Genomic DNA, 15,817 nt, shown 5'->3' with positions numbered 1-15,817 from the left:
AATTTTGATAAGCAACCAGTGGGGACAGCGATTCACCGCCTTGGCAGAAAATTAACTCTCTGTGGCTTGAGGCCTTCCGGGCTGCAACGATACGAACCACCACCACAAGATAAATCAGAGACCAGACGTGTTATCAAGCATTAAACTCCTCTACATTCAACTCCCTCTCCTTTCCAACTCAACAGCTCTGCGCACAATCTCCCAAAATGCATTCCCATCTCCACACCAAATACAACATAAGTCCGTTAGCCCCCGCGTCCCAGGCCCTCCCCGTTTGACTAACAAGGCCTTTTCCCATCCAACTCTAGACTGCGAAGAGGTCATGACCGCTCTCGACGAATGCCACGCTCGCGGTTTTCTCTACAAAGCCGTCGGAAACTGCAATGAGATCAAGCGCCAGGTCAATCGGTGTCTTGGCGCAGAGCGATTAAAGCGGGCGCAGAAGAATCGGGACGAGGCGCGGGAAAACCGGTCGAGGATTGAACAGATATGGAAAGAGCAGGGGGAGTAGATGGGATGATTCGACGCGAATGCTTTGAAATCTAAAGAGAGCGGGACTTGCATTTTGGGATGAAAGGAGTACATATTGTTTTTGGCACTTATTTTCGATTCGAAACCTTCTGGGTTATGCGACATGGAAAGAGATGTACGATACGGAATAATACAGCGGATATACCCTACTCTGTATGATATTGCCATAATAAACATGGTTTACACTGTTCCGGGGGAGTTTATGTGCATTGAAGTCAGACTCAACTGGCCCTGTTTGGTATCAAGTTTCAGCCGCTATCAAAACACCAGGTTTTATTTCGCCCTCCTGAAGCGGTTTATGCTTATGCTTCCGCTTCCTCTTTGTTTTCGTCGGCGCGGCATGATCATTGTCCGAATGGTCATTATCAACGCCCTTCACCGGGGCTACCGCTTTCTCTGGTGATTCTTTCTCCATCTTTTCTTGCGACGCAGGATCCTCCCGTTTCTTCGGCTTCTTCACGCTGAGGGGGTTCGGCCCCTTCACTTTCTTCGCTTTCTTTGGTTTTGTTTCTGTATCTCCATCATCCTCGCGCTTCCGCTTCGCTACTGTAGAAACTAATCCAGTCTTGAATTTCCCTCTCTCAACACCATCCCGCACTCCCTCCGATGACCCACTCATAGGTTCTAATATCATAACCGATCGCTTCACATATATTATCGGAACACCCGGTATGAGCCGCGCATCTCTTCTCAGATTATATCTCGGCGGAGGTTTCGTAGATTTTCGCTTTCCATCCTCACGCGGCGGGACGGGGTCTGCTGAAGCCAAAATATAATGCTCCTTGTTCTTCTTCGAGTCTTGGCTAGGCGACAGTAGAGAAAGTAGGCAGGCAGTTTCGTCGATTGGTGTGTCATCTTCGTTATGGGAGCAGTAACGGAGGGGAAGAACTGTCGGCGGAGGAAGTTGAGCAGGTCGTCTCTGCGGTGGCGGCCTCGATTGCGGAGTGGAAGAAGAAGAATGGGAGGAGGATGTCGAGGCAGCCATCACTGCAGCAAGGGAGCATTTTGTAATAACTATCCTGGTCAGCGCGCGATTACCTCCCCGATAGCAGATCCGCTGGTAGGAGAGAACGTACAAGGTTTTACTTTTCCTTGTACTGTGCGTTCCAGGGCTGGTAGTAGATCCATCTTGAAGGCATACACGGATTGTAAGAAGTGCGAATCAACTGTATGCAAAACAATGCCAGTTAGCGTTTAGTCCTTCAAAATGACGGATCAGAGGCGCAAACTACCTAAGACTTGATAGGGCTCACGGAAGCCAAAGGTAGTCTCATATTGGTGCATTAGCTTGCGATACTTTTTCGATCGCTTTGCTCTCATTATGACAAAAGTCTAACAGGTGCTATCTGAGAATTTCAATTAGATTAGAATCAGAGAAAGTTGGTAGAAGAGATGTTCAGAGGAAATGCTGCTTAAATTTTCGGAGCTGCGAGATCGCCAAGAGATATCTGCATGGCTGTTAGCGGCGTTTGATGAAGTTTGGTATTATTTGCGGAGCTGTCTAACTATCAACCATCGTGGGATTCAAGTCCTCCGTGAATACAATTCTGACGGGCATATTCAATGTTTCCACTACATACGCAGGGTGACATTCGAGCCCAGAATAACCCCCCTCTGCTCCAAGTTCATTACTGACAGGTCGAAAGCATGACCGAAGTGTTATTGCTTCTCCAGGGCCTAGTCGATGGAAAACCAAGAATCAAGTGAGGGAAGGGGTGCTAAATACCTTATCGACTTGATTTCCATTCTTTTTAATGTACTGTGGTATCTTCTGATGCCGTCTGCTATCTAATAAAATGTTGCAACTACTGCAACAGACTCGTGCCAGGGAGATATGCAAAGCCCGTCCTTATGAGGCCACTGTCAGAGAATAAAATCTATGCCTCTTTTCCTTCTCAGTTCCTGTTTGGCCTGTTTCTACTGTCCTGCACCCTCAAACCTGTTTCAATACATGGTCATCAAATTGAAATTCCCACTTCACAAGAATTTTTCAACCCAGCTCCCCCAAACTTCTCTTTTCCTTTCTTTCCCCTTTTCCAAAGGAATACACTCCACCATTGTGGTGGTAAGCCAGTCCCAGAAAGGGGACTCGCAGTGGGCAAAAGGCATTGGAACTTGCCTCATCACTTTCACCCTTTTGGCCTTCTTTTTAAGGTCAAATATGGAAACCCAGAGCTGTGCACTCGTCTTAGGACCATTGCTAACAGTTGCTTGAAATCAAGAATTTTGAAAACAAGGGGCTATAGCCACCCTTAGCTATCTCAAAATGGATTAGAAGTTTGTATGTATGTACCTACAATAAAAGACACCTAGGATTTTGTCCTTAGCTGGCCCAATGTCTTACCTGAAATGGTCCGTATCAGTTTGGAGGCCATTCCTCCCGCCCCGCCTTGGGCTCCGGCTTGTCGTCCTCTGACGAGGACTTCATTATAATCCTGCTTGGTTGAATGTGGAATTTTACCCTTGTTGTTTCCTCGCTTTTGTTCTTTGGTTCGTTTTGTATCCTTGTGCTTTAAAGACTGGTTTCTACACCTTCACATTATCCAGCCTGAATAACTGGTTGGTCTCGGTTTTGTTACGGAAAGCACGAGGCTTGAATTAGGGTGTTCAAAGTGATAATGAGAACGAGGGCTACTGTTTCACTATTCCATGGGGAATTTTGTTAATTCTGCTTGATCATGAATTCGGATTACAATGGCTTAGATCATGAAAAATACCGCTGTAAGCTGTACATCACAGCAACGTTAACTATCCTAGACCAGAAAATACAATGATGGCCAGATCAGAAATAACGTTAAAAGCACATGACTCATGGTGGTAGCGTATTTTCCGTGCGAAGTAAGCCCAGGGTGAAAAGCTCTGCAGTTTGTATTAAATCTTTTAGCTATCCCATTCCGATGTAACCTCGAAGGGAATGAAGGTAGATGGTACATAACATGGGTAGAAAAATAGCCAGCAAATGTGTGAAAGGAATATGATAGCTGATAAAAATCAGTGTCCAGCTCTGAGCTGTGGAATTTTGTTCCTGCTGTAGCGTAGAATGAATGCATCCGAAATAAGAGCACACGGGTGAGTAGGTTGTAACAAGGGGTCTGCCCATAACAATCGAGACCCTTTCGAGGTAGACTTGGTTTCCTTAAATGTGTTGCTGTCAGTTGCGATTATCGACCCCTGACACATCCCTTTTCAAGTTAGTGTCTTGAGGCAAAGTGATGAAAGCTTGCGGCCAACTTACACTTCAGGATGCGTGATTCCATCAATCAATCTATCTCGACCGCATGGGTACAATATCTGACGCACTTGCTGATCGAAAACGATAACGATGGACAAGCCATGAGGGTATTGAAGAGGCCGAATACCCCGTTCGAAGCCGATCCCAATGCGCTCGGAGTTTTTTTGGGAGCGGTATAAACAAGCTCCTACCAAACCTTCATCTTTGGTTTTCAAAACGTTACAACTTGAAGGCACAGTATATGGCCGGAATTCGACAATTCGTGGTATGAGTAATCGAGTTCAGCGGTAACCCTGCTCAACATCTAGCCGACGAATCTCGCCCGATCCAAATCGTGAAGATGGGAATGCAGACCACTATTGACTATCCCATAGTTCTTGCGATACGCTCTCGATCGAATGGTCTGTCTTGATCAAATGGTCCCTATTGGTTGAAGGGCGCCTTTTCATTGAACGGTCGTTTTTCAGTTACGTTCATGGCATCAAGGTTCTCGTCGGTTTCCCAGTCCGCACTCGTTTTTCGGCGTATTCCTAACGAACGTCATGACGAGATCAACGGGTATCTTTGGCGTGATGAGATCGGATCTCCACCTTTTGGCGGTTTTCGTCGCAATGGCTTTCTTGCCCAGGGCCGGCTTTTCAGCCGTGTGCTGCTGCCAATGATACGTTTGAAGAAAATTCTCTTCCAACGAGCGATTCCCTGTGGCCTGCATATTGTAGACGAGTCGTTTCCGGGCAAGTGGTTTATCCCTTAGGGTATCAAGCCATATAATGTGCGTAGAAAAGGGGTTATGAAAAAGCGAAATATCGAAGAGTGAAGGACCAATTCATGTTGCTTTTTTCTCACAGAGGCCAACCACAACACTAATATCATCCATTTTGCCTATGACTATCAGCATCAACTTCTTACAAATGAAAGAAGGGATCTTACCTCCTGAGATAGCCAATCCCGCGCCAATGGCCTTCTCCATGTATGGCGTTTGCGCCGAGGGATCCTGTGCGATGGTCTTTGCTGTTTGCAGCAGTTGCTGGGCAATGTACACCATTCCGCCACCCCTGCCAGCGGTACGATCCCCTACGCTGTCTTCTACTTTGCCGGTTTCCCATTTGCACAAGCTTCGCAGTATTACATCCAAGACGTCTTGCTCCCAGAGGTTATCAGTAACTCCGTCGGATAGGGCGACAACGATATCGTCCTCTTGGAGCTCGACGACAGACAATGCGGCGTCATTCCGGGGTTTGTCTACGCTGTTGGTACCAAGTTGCATAGGGCAGTCAAACCAATGCCACTGCCCCTGAGTTTTGAAAACGACCTTCCCTTCTTTAGGTCGAAGTACCAGGATTTGACAATCTCCGATGTTCGTAACATAAAGTAGCGGCTTCACCGAGCACCCATCATTATGATAATGTAGAAGAGCGGTGGCGCTGGTGGTGGTTCCCAGCCATTCGTTGGGCGACGAGGTAGCCAGTACAGTTTGCTCATATGCTCGCTGTAGGAATTCCACGGGATCTGGGTCGATTGAATTGACGTTGCGTTCAACCTCCAGAGCCCAGAAGTGAAGGATCAATCTAGACCATAAGCTATAAAGAGACCAACCAGTGAGCTTTTGAACGACACCCAGGAAGCATCTAGAGGCCTTACGCAGCATGACCATGAGGTTTTGTTGCCCAAGCTCCGACTCCATCGTTTACCCCAAGGAAATGTTGAGAAACGAGGACAGCATCATCGCCATTCGTCAGCCCCCTGACAAGCTCTCCGTTGACCGACGGTCTCGCATCTTGACTCCGATGATGCGTTGTCAAAGGATCCGAAAACGACGAAGACGGGGGCGAGACGAAGGGAGGAGGGAACGGGCGCGACGGGCGTTTCGGGCATAACGCGTAGCCAGTGTCGAAGACAAAGGGGCATTTGGAGAGCGAAGCTTCTGAGCTGTTAGAGGTGGGAGTTGATATGCCAAAGGTTGAAGCAGCAGCCTTCCATTGGGAGAAGTTATGGCGTAGATTCTGGCTTGCACTTTGTTTTGACGACGATGATATCAGCGAGCGAAGAACAGCTGGAATGTTAAGGACCATGCCAACGTCAGTGATGACTACATGCCAGACGCTCACATGCAGTCAGGTTCCAAGCATGCTGGAGCAGAGAAAACAGTCGAGGCAGATGGGCGTTTGCTGGAGAGAACTTTCCGGCCACGATGGAGTGTGGGACGAGGATAGACATTTTGAGTCTCCGAACAAACGCCTCTGTGACTGATGTGCATCCAACAGAATTTTGGCCGCTAATCCCATATCAACATGTCCAAGCCCCATTTCCAGTTTTCCATGTGAGCCTTGAGATGCTTCTCCCCATACGATTCGCTGGGATGCGGCCGAGGCCACCGGCCCACCAGCGCCAACTAACGCCCCCGTCCAGGGATGTTCAAGGCTTAAGGTTGCGATTTTTAGCACTTAAAAGCTCCGTGGGATTCCTAGCAGGAGTCCAGAGCATCATTGATTTTCAACAGAACTAAAACAGAAACCAACAAAAGTATTTCCCTCAACATGTTCGTATAACTACAGCATCGAAGAAGCCACACGAAAAAAACGAGAACAGGCATCACCTCATCATTGCAAGGCCATCAATAATCATCATGTCTTCGTGAAATCATTGCCCCAGCACATAAAATGCCCGTGTGACGTCGTAAACCCACCGCTCCGGAGAAGTCCCTATCAGCCAGGCCCTGTCGCCAAGTACGGAGATCTTCCGAGACCCATCCCCTTAAAAATCCGAACGTCGCTTCGATCCATCGTCGGAGGATGCCTTTTCGCTTTGTTGCCGATATTCAACGACCGCTTCATGAAAACGATCAAGGCGCATGTCGAGCTCCGTCGCCATCTGGAAAACGCTTGCGCCTCGTCTAACCGCTGATAGACGGTCAAAAACGGCTGCTGCAATATCCGCGCATTTTTCGATGAAGCATTCTTTCTCGTCCACGTTGTGAGCATCGCAGATCACACTCAGCCGGGAACTGCAGGGGCATTTTCTGCCTCCTTTGAGCGTGCATCTGCGGGAGCATTCGCAGTATCCGAAACAGATGCATAGATTTTCTTTGACATAGGCACTGAGTGCCATTTTTCCTTCTTGTCTTCGGTATTCTCCAACCGGCATTCCGTGGAGCATAGCGTAAGCTGCTTCGCGGTTGGATGTAATGTGCCTCCATTCCTCATGGGCCGAATCGGTGCTGTGACGTTCCGCAGTTTGCTTCTTGAATTTTATCTGCTCTCTTTTTTCTTCCTTGGCAAGAACGCTGAGATACTTTTCGGACAACGTTCCAAGGACCATGGCTGGAGCCGCATCGTAAATTGGACAAAGTCCAGTCCATTGACGGCAATATGGTGATTCTGGGTTCGTCACCATATTCTGGATGTACTGGCGGAAAGCCTCTTCGTTTTCGGGAACATGGCCTGCTTGTCTGCTCATTTTCACGGTCTGGTAAACATATTCTGCTTGCTTCCGGCGAATAATCTCTCGATGAAGAGGATGCCGAATGTTGTCAGAAGCCAGGTAATCTTTGCATGCCTGGAAGATTAATCTTAAGTGACTTGGTTCTGGCAAGCATTCTTTGGCGTTGAATTTGTTGTTTGGGGCCAGGCTCCTGATATCGAAATGGAAACCCTCGCAAAGTTCGACGTTTTTGATCTCTATGTTGAGTGTCGCATAAGTCGCATAGTAGAGATCTTCCACTGCGCCCAGGAGCTTCGAACAGGACTTGTGAGCCATGATATTCTCTACTCGATCAATATAAAATTTGATCCCGGTCGGAGTACTATCGATCTATTTGGATAGGTGTTAGTGAAGTAACACAAGTTCATCTGCTATGCTGAGGGTCCATACAACTGCACCAACTGCCATTTGGATCTCCAAAACCACTTTGGCAATTCCATAGACCTTGGAGCATGCTTCCACAATAGTCTGACGCCTCCGGCTTTTCCGTTCCTCGAAGGATGGGCTAGGTTCTTGGTAGGTTGAAACAACCTCGTTGCGCTTTTCGGCGCCGAGGTATCCGTGTGTGGAAACAGGATTTCCTTGCGCTGCAGGTGCAGGTTCCTCGAGAGGTTGAGGACCGCTTTCAGTGGTGTGCTCAATCGCTCCATATTTCTCAGGCCAAAACACTCTGACCGACCGAGGGCCGTCATACGTGGTGCTAGGTAGGATATAACTGTCGTTCGAACCCATCGACGATGCTGAAGACATCTTCGATGGCTAGTGGGTTTGAAGTCTTTGAAATTCAGCAGATCAAGAGACGTAGGGAATGACGAGGATGCCAAATACTCGAGCGCTCAAGTTCAGAAAAGCAGTTTATCAAGTTATGATGATAAAGCTGAGAGTGAAATATGAGCAATTGTGAGAAAGTATGCCTGGCGGAGGTTGAGAAACGATAAACTGGCATCTTCTTTTCCTAAACGGGCTTCCATTCTTTGAAAATTCTTCAATTGAGGCCACTGGGCCCGGGTGAATAGGTGGTTCCGCTCATTCATCTCTCATTACACGGTCACTACACAAGTTGCAACCTGACCGACTACCATTCATGGCATAAAACAATCCAGGGGCAACGTATTTCTCTGATCTTACAGCCAAACAAGGGTACGAGGGCTTCACAACAGACCGATGAGTGAACACTACAGCTTATCTTGCAAGAAGGGTGATAGCTAGAGGATCTGGCAGGTATGATATTGTTCGCATGAGATAGTCCGAGCGGGTATAGCTGTGGGCTTTGCGAGCACCAGGAGTTTAGCTACACTCACTTTGCTACGGAATTTTCCTTCCCAGCCACCCATTATCAGAGTAGTGTAGCCCCTCCTTACAAAGATTTACGGGAATCCCCTTAAAATTTTCCATTCGACTCATGGCATGCTGTTACAGGTAGGTAGCCATTCTGAAGGGGGCTTCGACATGAATGATGTTTATATTCATTGGCAGTGTAAAGTTGCATTGGACGGGATCACGATCTGGATTAAGATAAATGGCCTATTGAGAGCATTGTTACGCAGTATGGGGTGTAATAGGCATGGCTATATGTCTGCTCCAACACCAGCGAAGTCAAATGGAGCCAGTAGAAAAATTTTGCCAATGAAATTCAACTCTGTATATTTTAGCCTTGAACTCGGAATGTCCTTCCACTAGCAGTCTTCCTTTCCCGTTCTTCATTTTCAGGCCGTGCGCGATTGAGGACTGCAATGCATGTTAGCCTTGACAAATATCTAGCTGCGAATTGAGTTACTTACCCTGGAGGAAATCGGCTGTGCGCTTCCGCATACGAGTATGGATGTATGCCTATAGGAGGATAAGCGTTAGCACTGCCGTCTAGTTCGCACAGTCGTATCTGACAAACCTTTGATGCTTTGATATGATAGTGGAAATAATCTCGGAAAGTTTGAATATGCGAGATGGTCTCAGCACGTTTTTGAGGTAATAAATGTCGAGGATAGAGGACTGGAAGCGAGTTAGCATAGGAGGGTAAGGGAGCCAGATTTCGAATCTTACTAAAGGTAATATAACCGATTTCGCCATTTTGGGAGTTCTTCAACCCAGGGACCCCATGTAATTCCAAGGGCGGATCATGACGGAATAGAACTTGCGGGGCATTTGTGATAGCCCTCTTTCTGACATCAACAAGTTCCTGGTGGCACATCAGCAAGCGTATCCATTGAATATCTATTTAGAACACACCTGCAAAAACACTTTGCCAAAGATCCTATCGGTCTCATCCCTAAAGACGGTGCTAAAGATCACAGCCACACTGTCGTGATACGCCTTGATGAATATGGCTTCTTCCTCACGGTAATGAATTGTCATCACGTCTCCTCCGTCTTTAATTCGCTGGGGTATGGACTCAGTTGTGTACTTCACGGCTTCTCCCTCTAACTTCGAATATTCGTTGAATGCCCGCTCAAATGGCGCAGCCATAGCATTCCGTTTCAGGAGCGAGATGCGGTCGATAAGCTCTACACGCGCTTCGGGTTCTGATGGGAGGTTTTCGAGATCAACAACTATAGAGAAATCGTATCCGGGTTCGGGAGAGACAATATAAGGGCCATATTCCCTCTCAAGGACCTCCTGAGCACCAGATTGTACTAGCTCACGGAAGCATTTTACGGCGATGGAGATGAGGAGCTTTGTTTTAGATTCTGGTGTAGAAACATGAAAGGTAACGCCATCGAAATCGGAAGCTACCTGATCGATAGAGGCGGGGGGTGCACTGTACGGCGCAAGGTCAGCTGTGGGCGTAGGCCGCATAGGCTGGCGCGGGGATGGACTAACCCGGAGAACCGCTCGGTGAGAAGCGACTGTAGAAGAACGTTCTGATAATCTAGAAGTAACATTATGCCGGGAAGACGATCATTTCAAAATTAAAAGCGCTTCTGCAATTGGCTTTGCTGAATCTGAAAATGTAGCTGGGCAAAGAGTCCGTATCTCAACCGTCGTCATCATTATGGCGGTTGGCTTGGGTGGTGGACTACGGAGGACGGCACGGCCAAAAAGGCCTCGTCAGTTTAGGGCTGTCTGGTCCGCCGGACTGCTGCAGCTTCGAAACTTTAATTTCATTTTCTTTCCAGCACCATAGATCTATCTGGACGGTGAGCGCAACGGACGGAATCGCTGGAATTCCTGCGGCCAAGGGGAGAAAAGATGGTCAAATCATACTTGTACGTGAATGGACTCTGCTACACCTCCTCTAGTATTTTGCTAACTACCCGCCGTCTATCCCCTCAGGAAATTTGAAGCGTCGAAAACCTTTGGTCTCGTTGCTTCTGCGACGTCGAATATCGTTTGGATAAAAGATGAAGGCCTCCTGACATCTTCCCACCGTACCGGCGCAGGGCGAGCAATAGTTGGTGCGGGTGAAGAAGTTGCTTGCTGGGATGTTAAAAAGGGAGAATTGCTCGCCAAATGGCGGGATTCCGACTGCAATGCGCAAGTGACTTGCATTGCGCAAAGCAAAGCCGACGAGGACATTTTTGCTGTTGGGTATGGATTGCGCACTTCCACCATGCATGCTTCGGTGCTAATTTTACGCGCAGATACGAGGATGGCAGTATCCGGCTATGGGACTCTCGGCTCGGAACGGTTATGATTTCTTTCAATGGGCACAAAACCGCTGTCACACAGCTAGCGTTTGACAAGGGAGGAGCACGGTTGGCCAGTGGCTCGAAGGACACCAATATAATTATATGGGATTTAATCGCAGAAGTCGGGGTGGTAAAGCTACGAGGCCATACCGACCAGATCACCTCCCTTAACTTCTTGTCTGGCGCAGCTGACGAGGACGACATTGCCGAAAACGACCAGGACAGATTCTTATTGAGTACGGGTAAAGATTCACTGATCAAATTCTGGGATCTGTCTTCTCAACATTGCATCGAAACCCATATTGCTCAGAGTAACGGAGAGTGTTGGAGTCTAGGCTTGTCACCCGATCAAAGTGGATGCATAACTGCGGGGAATGAAGGCGAGCTTAGGGTCTGGTCGATAGATCCGAATGCTATGAAAGAGATTGCTAAAGAAAAAGAAGGAGCCAATACGCAGAAGATTTTAGTGGATAGGGGAAACTTATATCGCCATGGCAAAGATCGAACCATCGGCGTGCATTTCCATCCACATTCAGATTATATTGCAGTTCACGGTTCTGAAAAGTCTCTCGAGATATTGCGCATCCGAGGTGAAAAGGAAATACAGAAGACCCTAGCCAGGAAGCGAAAGAGGAGAAAGGAGAAAGATGGAGCTGAGAACGACCAAACTGCCCCTATTGGTGATTCTCCGGACTCTCTTGCGACCGTCCCGATAACCGAAATTTTTGTCTCGCACGCAATCGTTAGAACCGGAGGGAAGATCCGATCAGTGGATTGGATACGTGGCAAAGGACTCCAGCTGCTCGCGGCCACCACAAACAATCAGCTAGAAGTTTACAACGTCGTCTCAGCAGAAAAGAAGAAAAAGGATCAAGAAGAGATTGATTACACCCGCACATTGTCCGTTGAAATTCCAGGCCACCGAACTGATGTACGTTCACTGGCTTTGAGCGCAGACGATCGGATGTTGTCCTCAGCCTCAAATGGAAACTTGAAGGTCTGGAATGTCCGAACTCAAACGTGCCTTCGAACATTGGACTGTGGGTACGCTCTGTGCTCTACTTTCCTTCCCGGAGACAAGATCGTTGTTGTTGGGAATAAGAATGGAGAGCTTGAGGTGTTTGATATTGCTTCATCAACGCTTATTGACACAATCCAGGCTCACGAAGGCCCAGTATGGGCACTTCATGTTCACCCTGATGGAAAATCTATGGTTACCGGAAGTGCTGACAAAACTGCAAAGTTCTGGAAATTCGAGGTCGTTCAAGAAGAGATCCTAGGCACTAAACGCACAATGCCCAAGTTTAAGCTCGTCCATATCCGGACACTCAAAGTAAACGATGATATTTTGAGCCTTAAATTCTCTCCAGATGCCCGACTGCTCGCCGTTTCGCTCCTGGATAACACTGTGAAGGTCTTTTTTGTTGATACCCTGAAGCTCTTTTTGAACTTATACGGCCACAAACTTCCTGTCCTCAACATGGACATCTCCTATGATAGCAAACTAATTGTCACCTGCTCTGCAGATAAAAACATTCGACTTTGGGGCCTCGATTTCGGTGATTGTCATAAAGCTTTCTTCGCGCATCAAGACAGTATCATGGCGGTTGCATTCATGCCTCACAACAAGGAAGGGGATGGTCACAACTTTTTCAGCGCCAGCAAGGACCGTTTGGTCAAGTACTGGGATGGAGACAAGTTCGAACAAATACAAAAACTTGAAGGCCACCATGGGGAGATATGGGCGTTAATAATAAGCCATTCCGGGGACTTCATAGTCACTGCGAGTCACGACAAAAGTATACGGGTCTGGCAACAAACAGACGAACAAATATTTTTAGAGGAGGAGCGAGAGAAGGAGCTAGAAGAATTGTATGAGCAGAACCTTGCTGAGTCCCTCGACAAGGAAGAAGAAGCTATAGAAGGCGAGGATAAACCAGAGGCCGTGGCTGCCGGAAAGCAAACTATGGAGACTCTAACAGCTGGAGAAAGGATAGTTGAGGGCCTTGAACTAGGCTTGGAGGATTTGGAGCAAATCCGTGAATACAACGAACGCAAAACCTCCAACCCTAAAGCTGCCCCGCCGTCTCGCAACCCTCTATATCTCGCATATGGGAATATCTCCGCCGAAAAATATCTCCTCAACACGATACAAAAGATCCCGGCCGCATCCTTGCAGGATGCCCTTCTCGTGCTCCCGTTCTCCAAACTTCCTGCCCTTTTTACATTCCTGAATATATGGGCAGGTAAAGAGTGGGATATACCGCTGACATGCCGCATCTTATTTTTCATACTCAAAACGCACCATCGACAGATAGTGGCGAGCAAGATGATGAGGCCCATGCTAGACGGTATTCGAGGGAACCTTCGACGGGTACTTTCTAAGCAAAAAGATGAGATGGGGTATAATTTGGCTGCTCTTCAGTTTATTGGTGGCCAAGTACGTGATAAAAGCAGATCGGATTATGTTGACGAGGAGTTATGGGAACAGGAAGAACAGCAACAACGAGGGGTGAAGAAGAGACAGTTCGTGACTGTGGCATAAAGGGAATATGTTCCATGCAATGTTTCTGGGAAAAAAGGTGTCGCCGGTGCATTCGGAGTCAATTATTTTGGATATCTCCAGGAGTACACGTCTAAAGTGCATTTTTGGGCGGATATAGATGCACGATATATGTATAGTTACTGTAGGCTATAGAAGGAAATCAAATTTAAAGAATTTCGATTGTCATTATATAGCTGCACATGAAAGCCGCAACTCGCTAATATGAATATCTGCCTTGTATTCCATGTTATCGCGCAAATGAGAGTAAACCTTCCATCCAGAGTCCTCCATTCACATTCCACCGAGTCTGCATCGACAAATACGCCCTAAATATCTGAAGCAACGGCAGTTAGCTTTCGTTCCAAGCCTAAATCCAGAAAACTCGAGACAAGAAAAATCACGAGTGAAAGGACGTGGCATGACTTTCGCAGCAACAATTCCACCCCCAGGAGATCTTGCAAGAAGAACGAAACCCAGAGGTTAAGAAAAATGATACCAGCGAAGCACACCACATCTATTTCCCTCGGATATCAAGATATCAGTGAAACCCGTTCTAAGCACCGACGGCAAGTTCCCATCCCTCCAGGCAAAGAAATAATGCCACCAATACGCCCGGCAAAAAGCCAACAAAGAGGGAGCAACTCAGGTATCCCGGTCGCATATGACGATGCGCCAGGAGCTGAAGCTGCTATTTTTGCCACTTCTGTCGGGTTTCTCAGTGCATATTTGCCTGGAAGTTTCCCTTGTTTGTAAGGGTTGATGGGCTGCCATTCCTCTTCCGGCTCTTCCTAAAGTAATGGGTTGTGGTAGGTCATCATGTAATTGCGGAATGGGTGTATGTGTGGCGCGCCTAATATGGAACTGAGAGGTAGAATACTTACTTAGAAAATAAGCAGTGTGGAAGAGAATTTGATTCGAGTCTCATAATTTGTTGTTGATTGCAGTTGAATTCGCAGCGAAAGAAAATCCAAAAAGCTTCAATCCCAAAAGTGTCGCGGAGCCCGGCAAATTATTCCTCCGGCTTAGGGTCCAACCTTCCTGCGAAATCCGATGGGAACGAGGTCAAAAAAGATTCAGCACGGAAAAGAAGGAAATATATTAGATTTCCAGAGTTCGTAACATAGTGTATTAAATTCCGTGCTATCCATCCTTCAAAAGTTTTCAAATGCTACTTTAAGCGCAATCAAGATCTATATCCTAGGGTAGTCTTCGTGCTATCAGTAAGCTACATTACTTCGAGCCAGATCTAAATGTTGAACCTATGATGACTGCTTCATAGTTCCGCAGGACGCGCATGTCCACCACTCCGATTCCATAAAAGTCCCACACTTGTGACAGAGCCAGCCGAGAGGTCTCTTCGCCATTCGCTCATCTATAGCTCTCAGAGACTCTGCAGCAGATCTTCGAGATTGGGTTGAGTTATTGGTGGGAATTAACCGGCTGTTTTCGGTCCGTGAGTGCTTCTGTGAAAGATTTGAAGCAGGACTTGAATGGGGAGGAGGAGTAAAAGCTTGGGGTCTCTCCGAGCCGCACACATCACAGCACAAGAACATTGCCGGATTCACGAGCGTGCACACCAGGCAAGACCAGGAGTCCCCACAATCATCTAATGCTGGTTCTGGCGTAGCTATGGATTTAGGTTTCGGTTTGGTACTTTCGGGAATAGGGGGTTTTTGGATAGATCGTGGTCCCGCTGGGTTCGCAGCGCTTGGAGGAAGGTATGAGTTTCCGTATTGCTCCCTTTCCTCTTCTTGAATCATCTCAATATATGCCTGCATAATTGCGCGTTCATTGGCATCCTCTTCTTCCGCCTTTGTTCTGAACGCGTTCTGTGAAGCCTCGTTTGCCAATTTCTCTCCTTCTTTTGTACCGCTTGCACAACCCTCGGTTACTTTCTTCCTTCTGTCAGCTGCGTCTGCGATAACCCTCCTCATATCAACTCCTTGGCGGACGGGCATCCCTCCTAGTCTCTGTCCGGACCCTGCCGTTAGTACTCGGCGCTTTTCAGCCGCGGCTCGCGCCCGCCTCCGGGCTTCGTCAAGCGGCACCCTTTTGCCACCAAGGCGGTGTCCTTCTGAAAGGAATCCCTCGCCAGTATACCCCTTTCGTAAAAGCTGTTCATGTTCATCACGAAGCTGATTCCAAAGGGCGTGAAACTGTTGGTTATGAGGTCCGTGGACAATGTGACATAGCCTGATATATAGATCAATACCCAAGGAGACCGAAACAAACTCAGGTTTAAGCCAGATAACTCACTCATGAAGCATAGTATCAACGACTTGTTCTAGACGAATGAACTGTTTTTCATCATGAGGATTTCTTAAGCCGAAGACAAATCTTTTCGCCATGATTGATATTTAAGTCCCTAGCAAGTTGGCTTGTGTAGGGGTAAAAATTCGCAGA

General features: G+C 47.5%; 6 protein-coding genes across 6 annotated transcripts; 1 reads left to right on the top strand and 5 right to left on the bottom strand.

Annotated features, from left to right (window-relative positions):
- Positions 1–772: 772 nt before the first annotated feature.
- Positions 773–1,851, bottom strand: UREG_06774 (uncharacterized protein; the record flags this gene model as incomplete). The annotated part of the gene is made up of 3 exons (XM_002583761.1): positions 773–1,545; positions 1,608–1,697; positions 1,764–1,851. The coding sequence occupies 3 exons, from the start codon at positions 1,849–1,851 to the stop codon at positions 773–775; spliced, it is 951 nt and encodes a 316-aa protein (XP_002583807.1).
- A 2,738-nt stretch (positions 1,852–4,589) lies between these two features.
- UREG_06773 (uncharacterized protein) lies at positions 4,590–5,980 on the bottom strand (the record flags this gene model as incomplete). The annotated part of the gene is made up of 4 exons (XM_002583760.1): positions 4,590–4,645; positions 4,694–5,331; positions 5,405–5,684; positions 5,872–5,980. The coding sequence occupies 4 exons, from the start codon at positions 5,978–5,980 to the stop codon at positions 4,590–4,592; spliced, it is 1,083 nt and encodes a 360-aa protein (XP_002583806.1).
- A 537-nt stretch (positions 5,981–6,517) lies between these two features.
- Positions 6,518–7,993, bottom strand: UREG_06772 (uncharacterized protein; the record flags this gene model as incomplete). The annotated part of the gene is made up of 2 exons (XM_002583759.1): positions 6,518–7,573; positions 7,634–7,993. 2 exons carry the CDS (start codon positions 7,991–7,993, stop codon positions 6,518–6,520), a joined length of 1,416 nt encoding a protein of 471 aa, XP_002583805.1.
- An 898-nt stretch (positions 7,994–8,891) lies between these two features.
- Positions 8,892–10,122, bottom strand: UREG_06771 (ARP2/3 complex 34 kDa subunit; the record flags this gene model as incomplete). Its single annotated transcript, XM_002583758.1, has 6 exons — positions 8,892–8,971; positions 9,025–9,073; positions 9,132–9,232; positions 9,284–9,419; positions 9,470–9,998; positions 10,061–10,122. The coding sequence occupies 6 exons, from the start codon at positions 10,120–10,122 to the stop codon at positions 8,892–8,894; spliced, it is 957 nt and encodes a 318-aa protein (XP_002583804.1).
- Positions 10,123–10,429: 307 nt separating this feature from the next.
- On the top strand, positions 10,430–13,414 carry UREG_06770 (uncharacterized protein; the record flags this gene model as incomplete). The annotated part of the gene is made up of 3 exons (XM_002583757.1): positions 10,430–10,446; positions 10,514–10,768; positions 10,822–13,414. The coding sequence occupies 3 exons, from the start codon at positions 10,430–10,432 to the stop codon at positions 13,412–13,414; spliced, it is 2,865 nt and encodes a 954-aa protein (XP_002583803.1).
- A 1,259-nt stretch (positions 13,415–14,673) lies between these two features.
- Positions 14,674–15,762, bottom strand: UREG_06769 (uncharacterized protein; the record flags this gene model as incomplete). The annotated part of the gene is made up of 2 exons (XM_002583756.1): positions 14,674–15,607; positions 15,671–15,762. 2 exons carry the CDS (start codon positions 15,760–15,762, stop codon positions 14,674–14,676), a joined length of 1,026 nt encoding a protein of 341 aa, XP_002583802.1.
- Positions 15,763–15,817: the final 55 nt, after the last annotated feature.

Source organism: Uncinocarpus reesii, genomic scaffold, assembly GCF_000003515.1.
Source record: "Uncinocarpus reesii 1704 scaffold_4 genomic scaffold, whole genome shotgun sequence".
Taxonomy (NCBI): Eukaryota; Fungi; Ascomycota; class Eurotiomycetes; order Onygenales; family Onygenaceae; genus Uncinocarpus; species Uncinocarpus reesii.
Note: the sequence above shows the minus strand (reverse complement) of the source record. Positions and strands in the feature narration are given on the sequence as shown.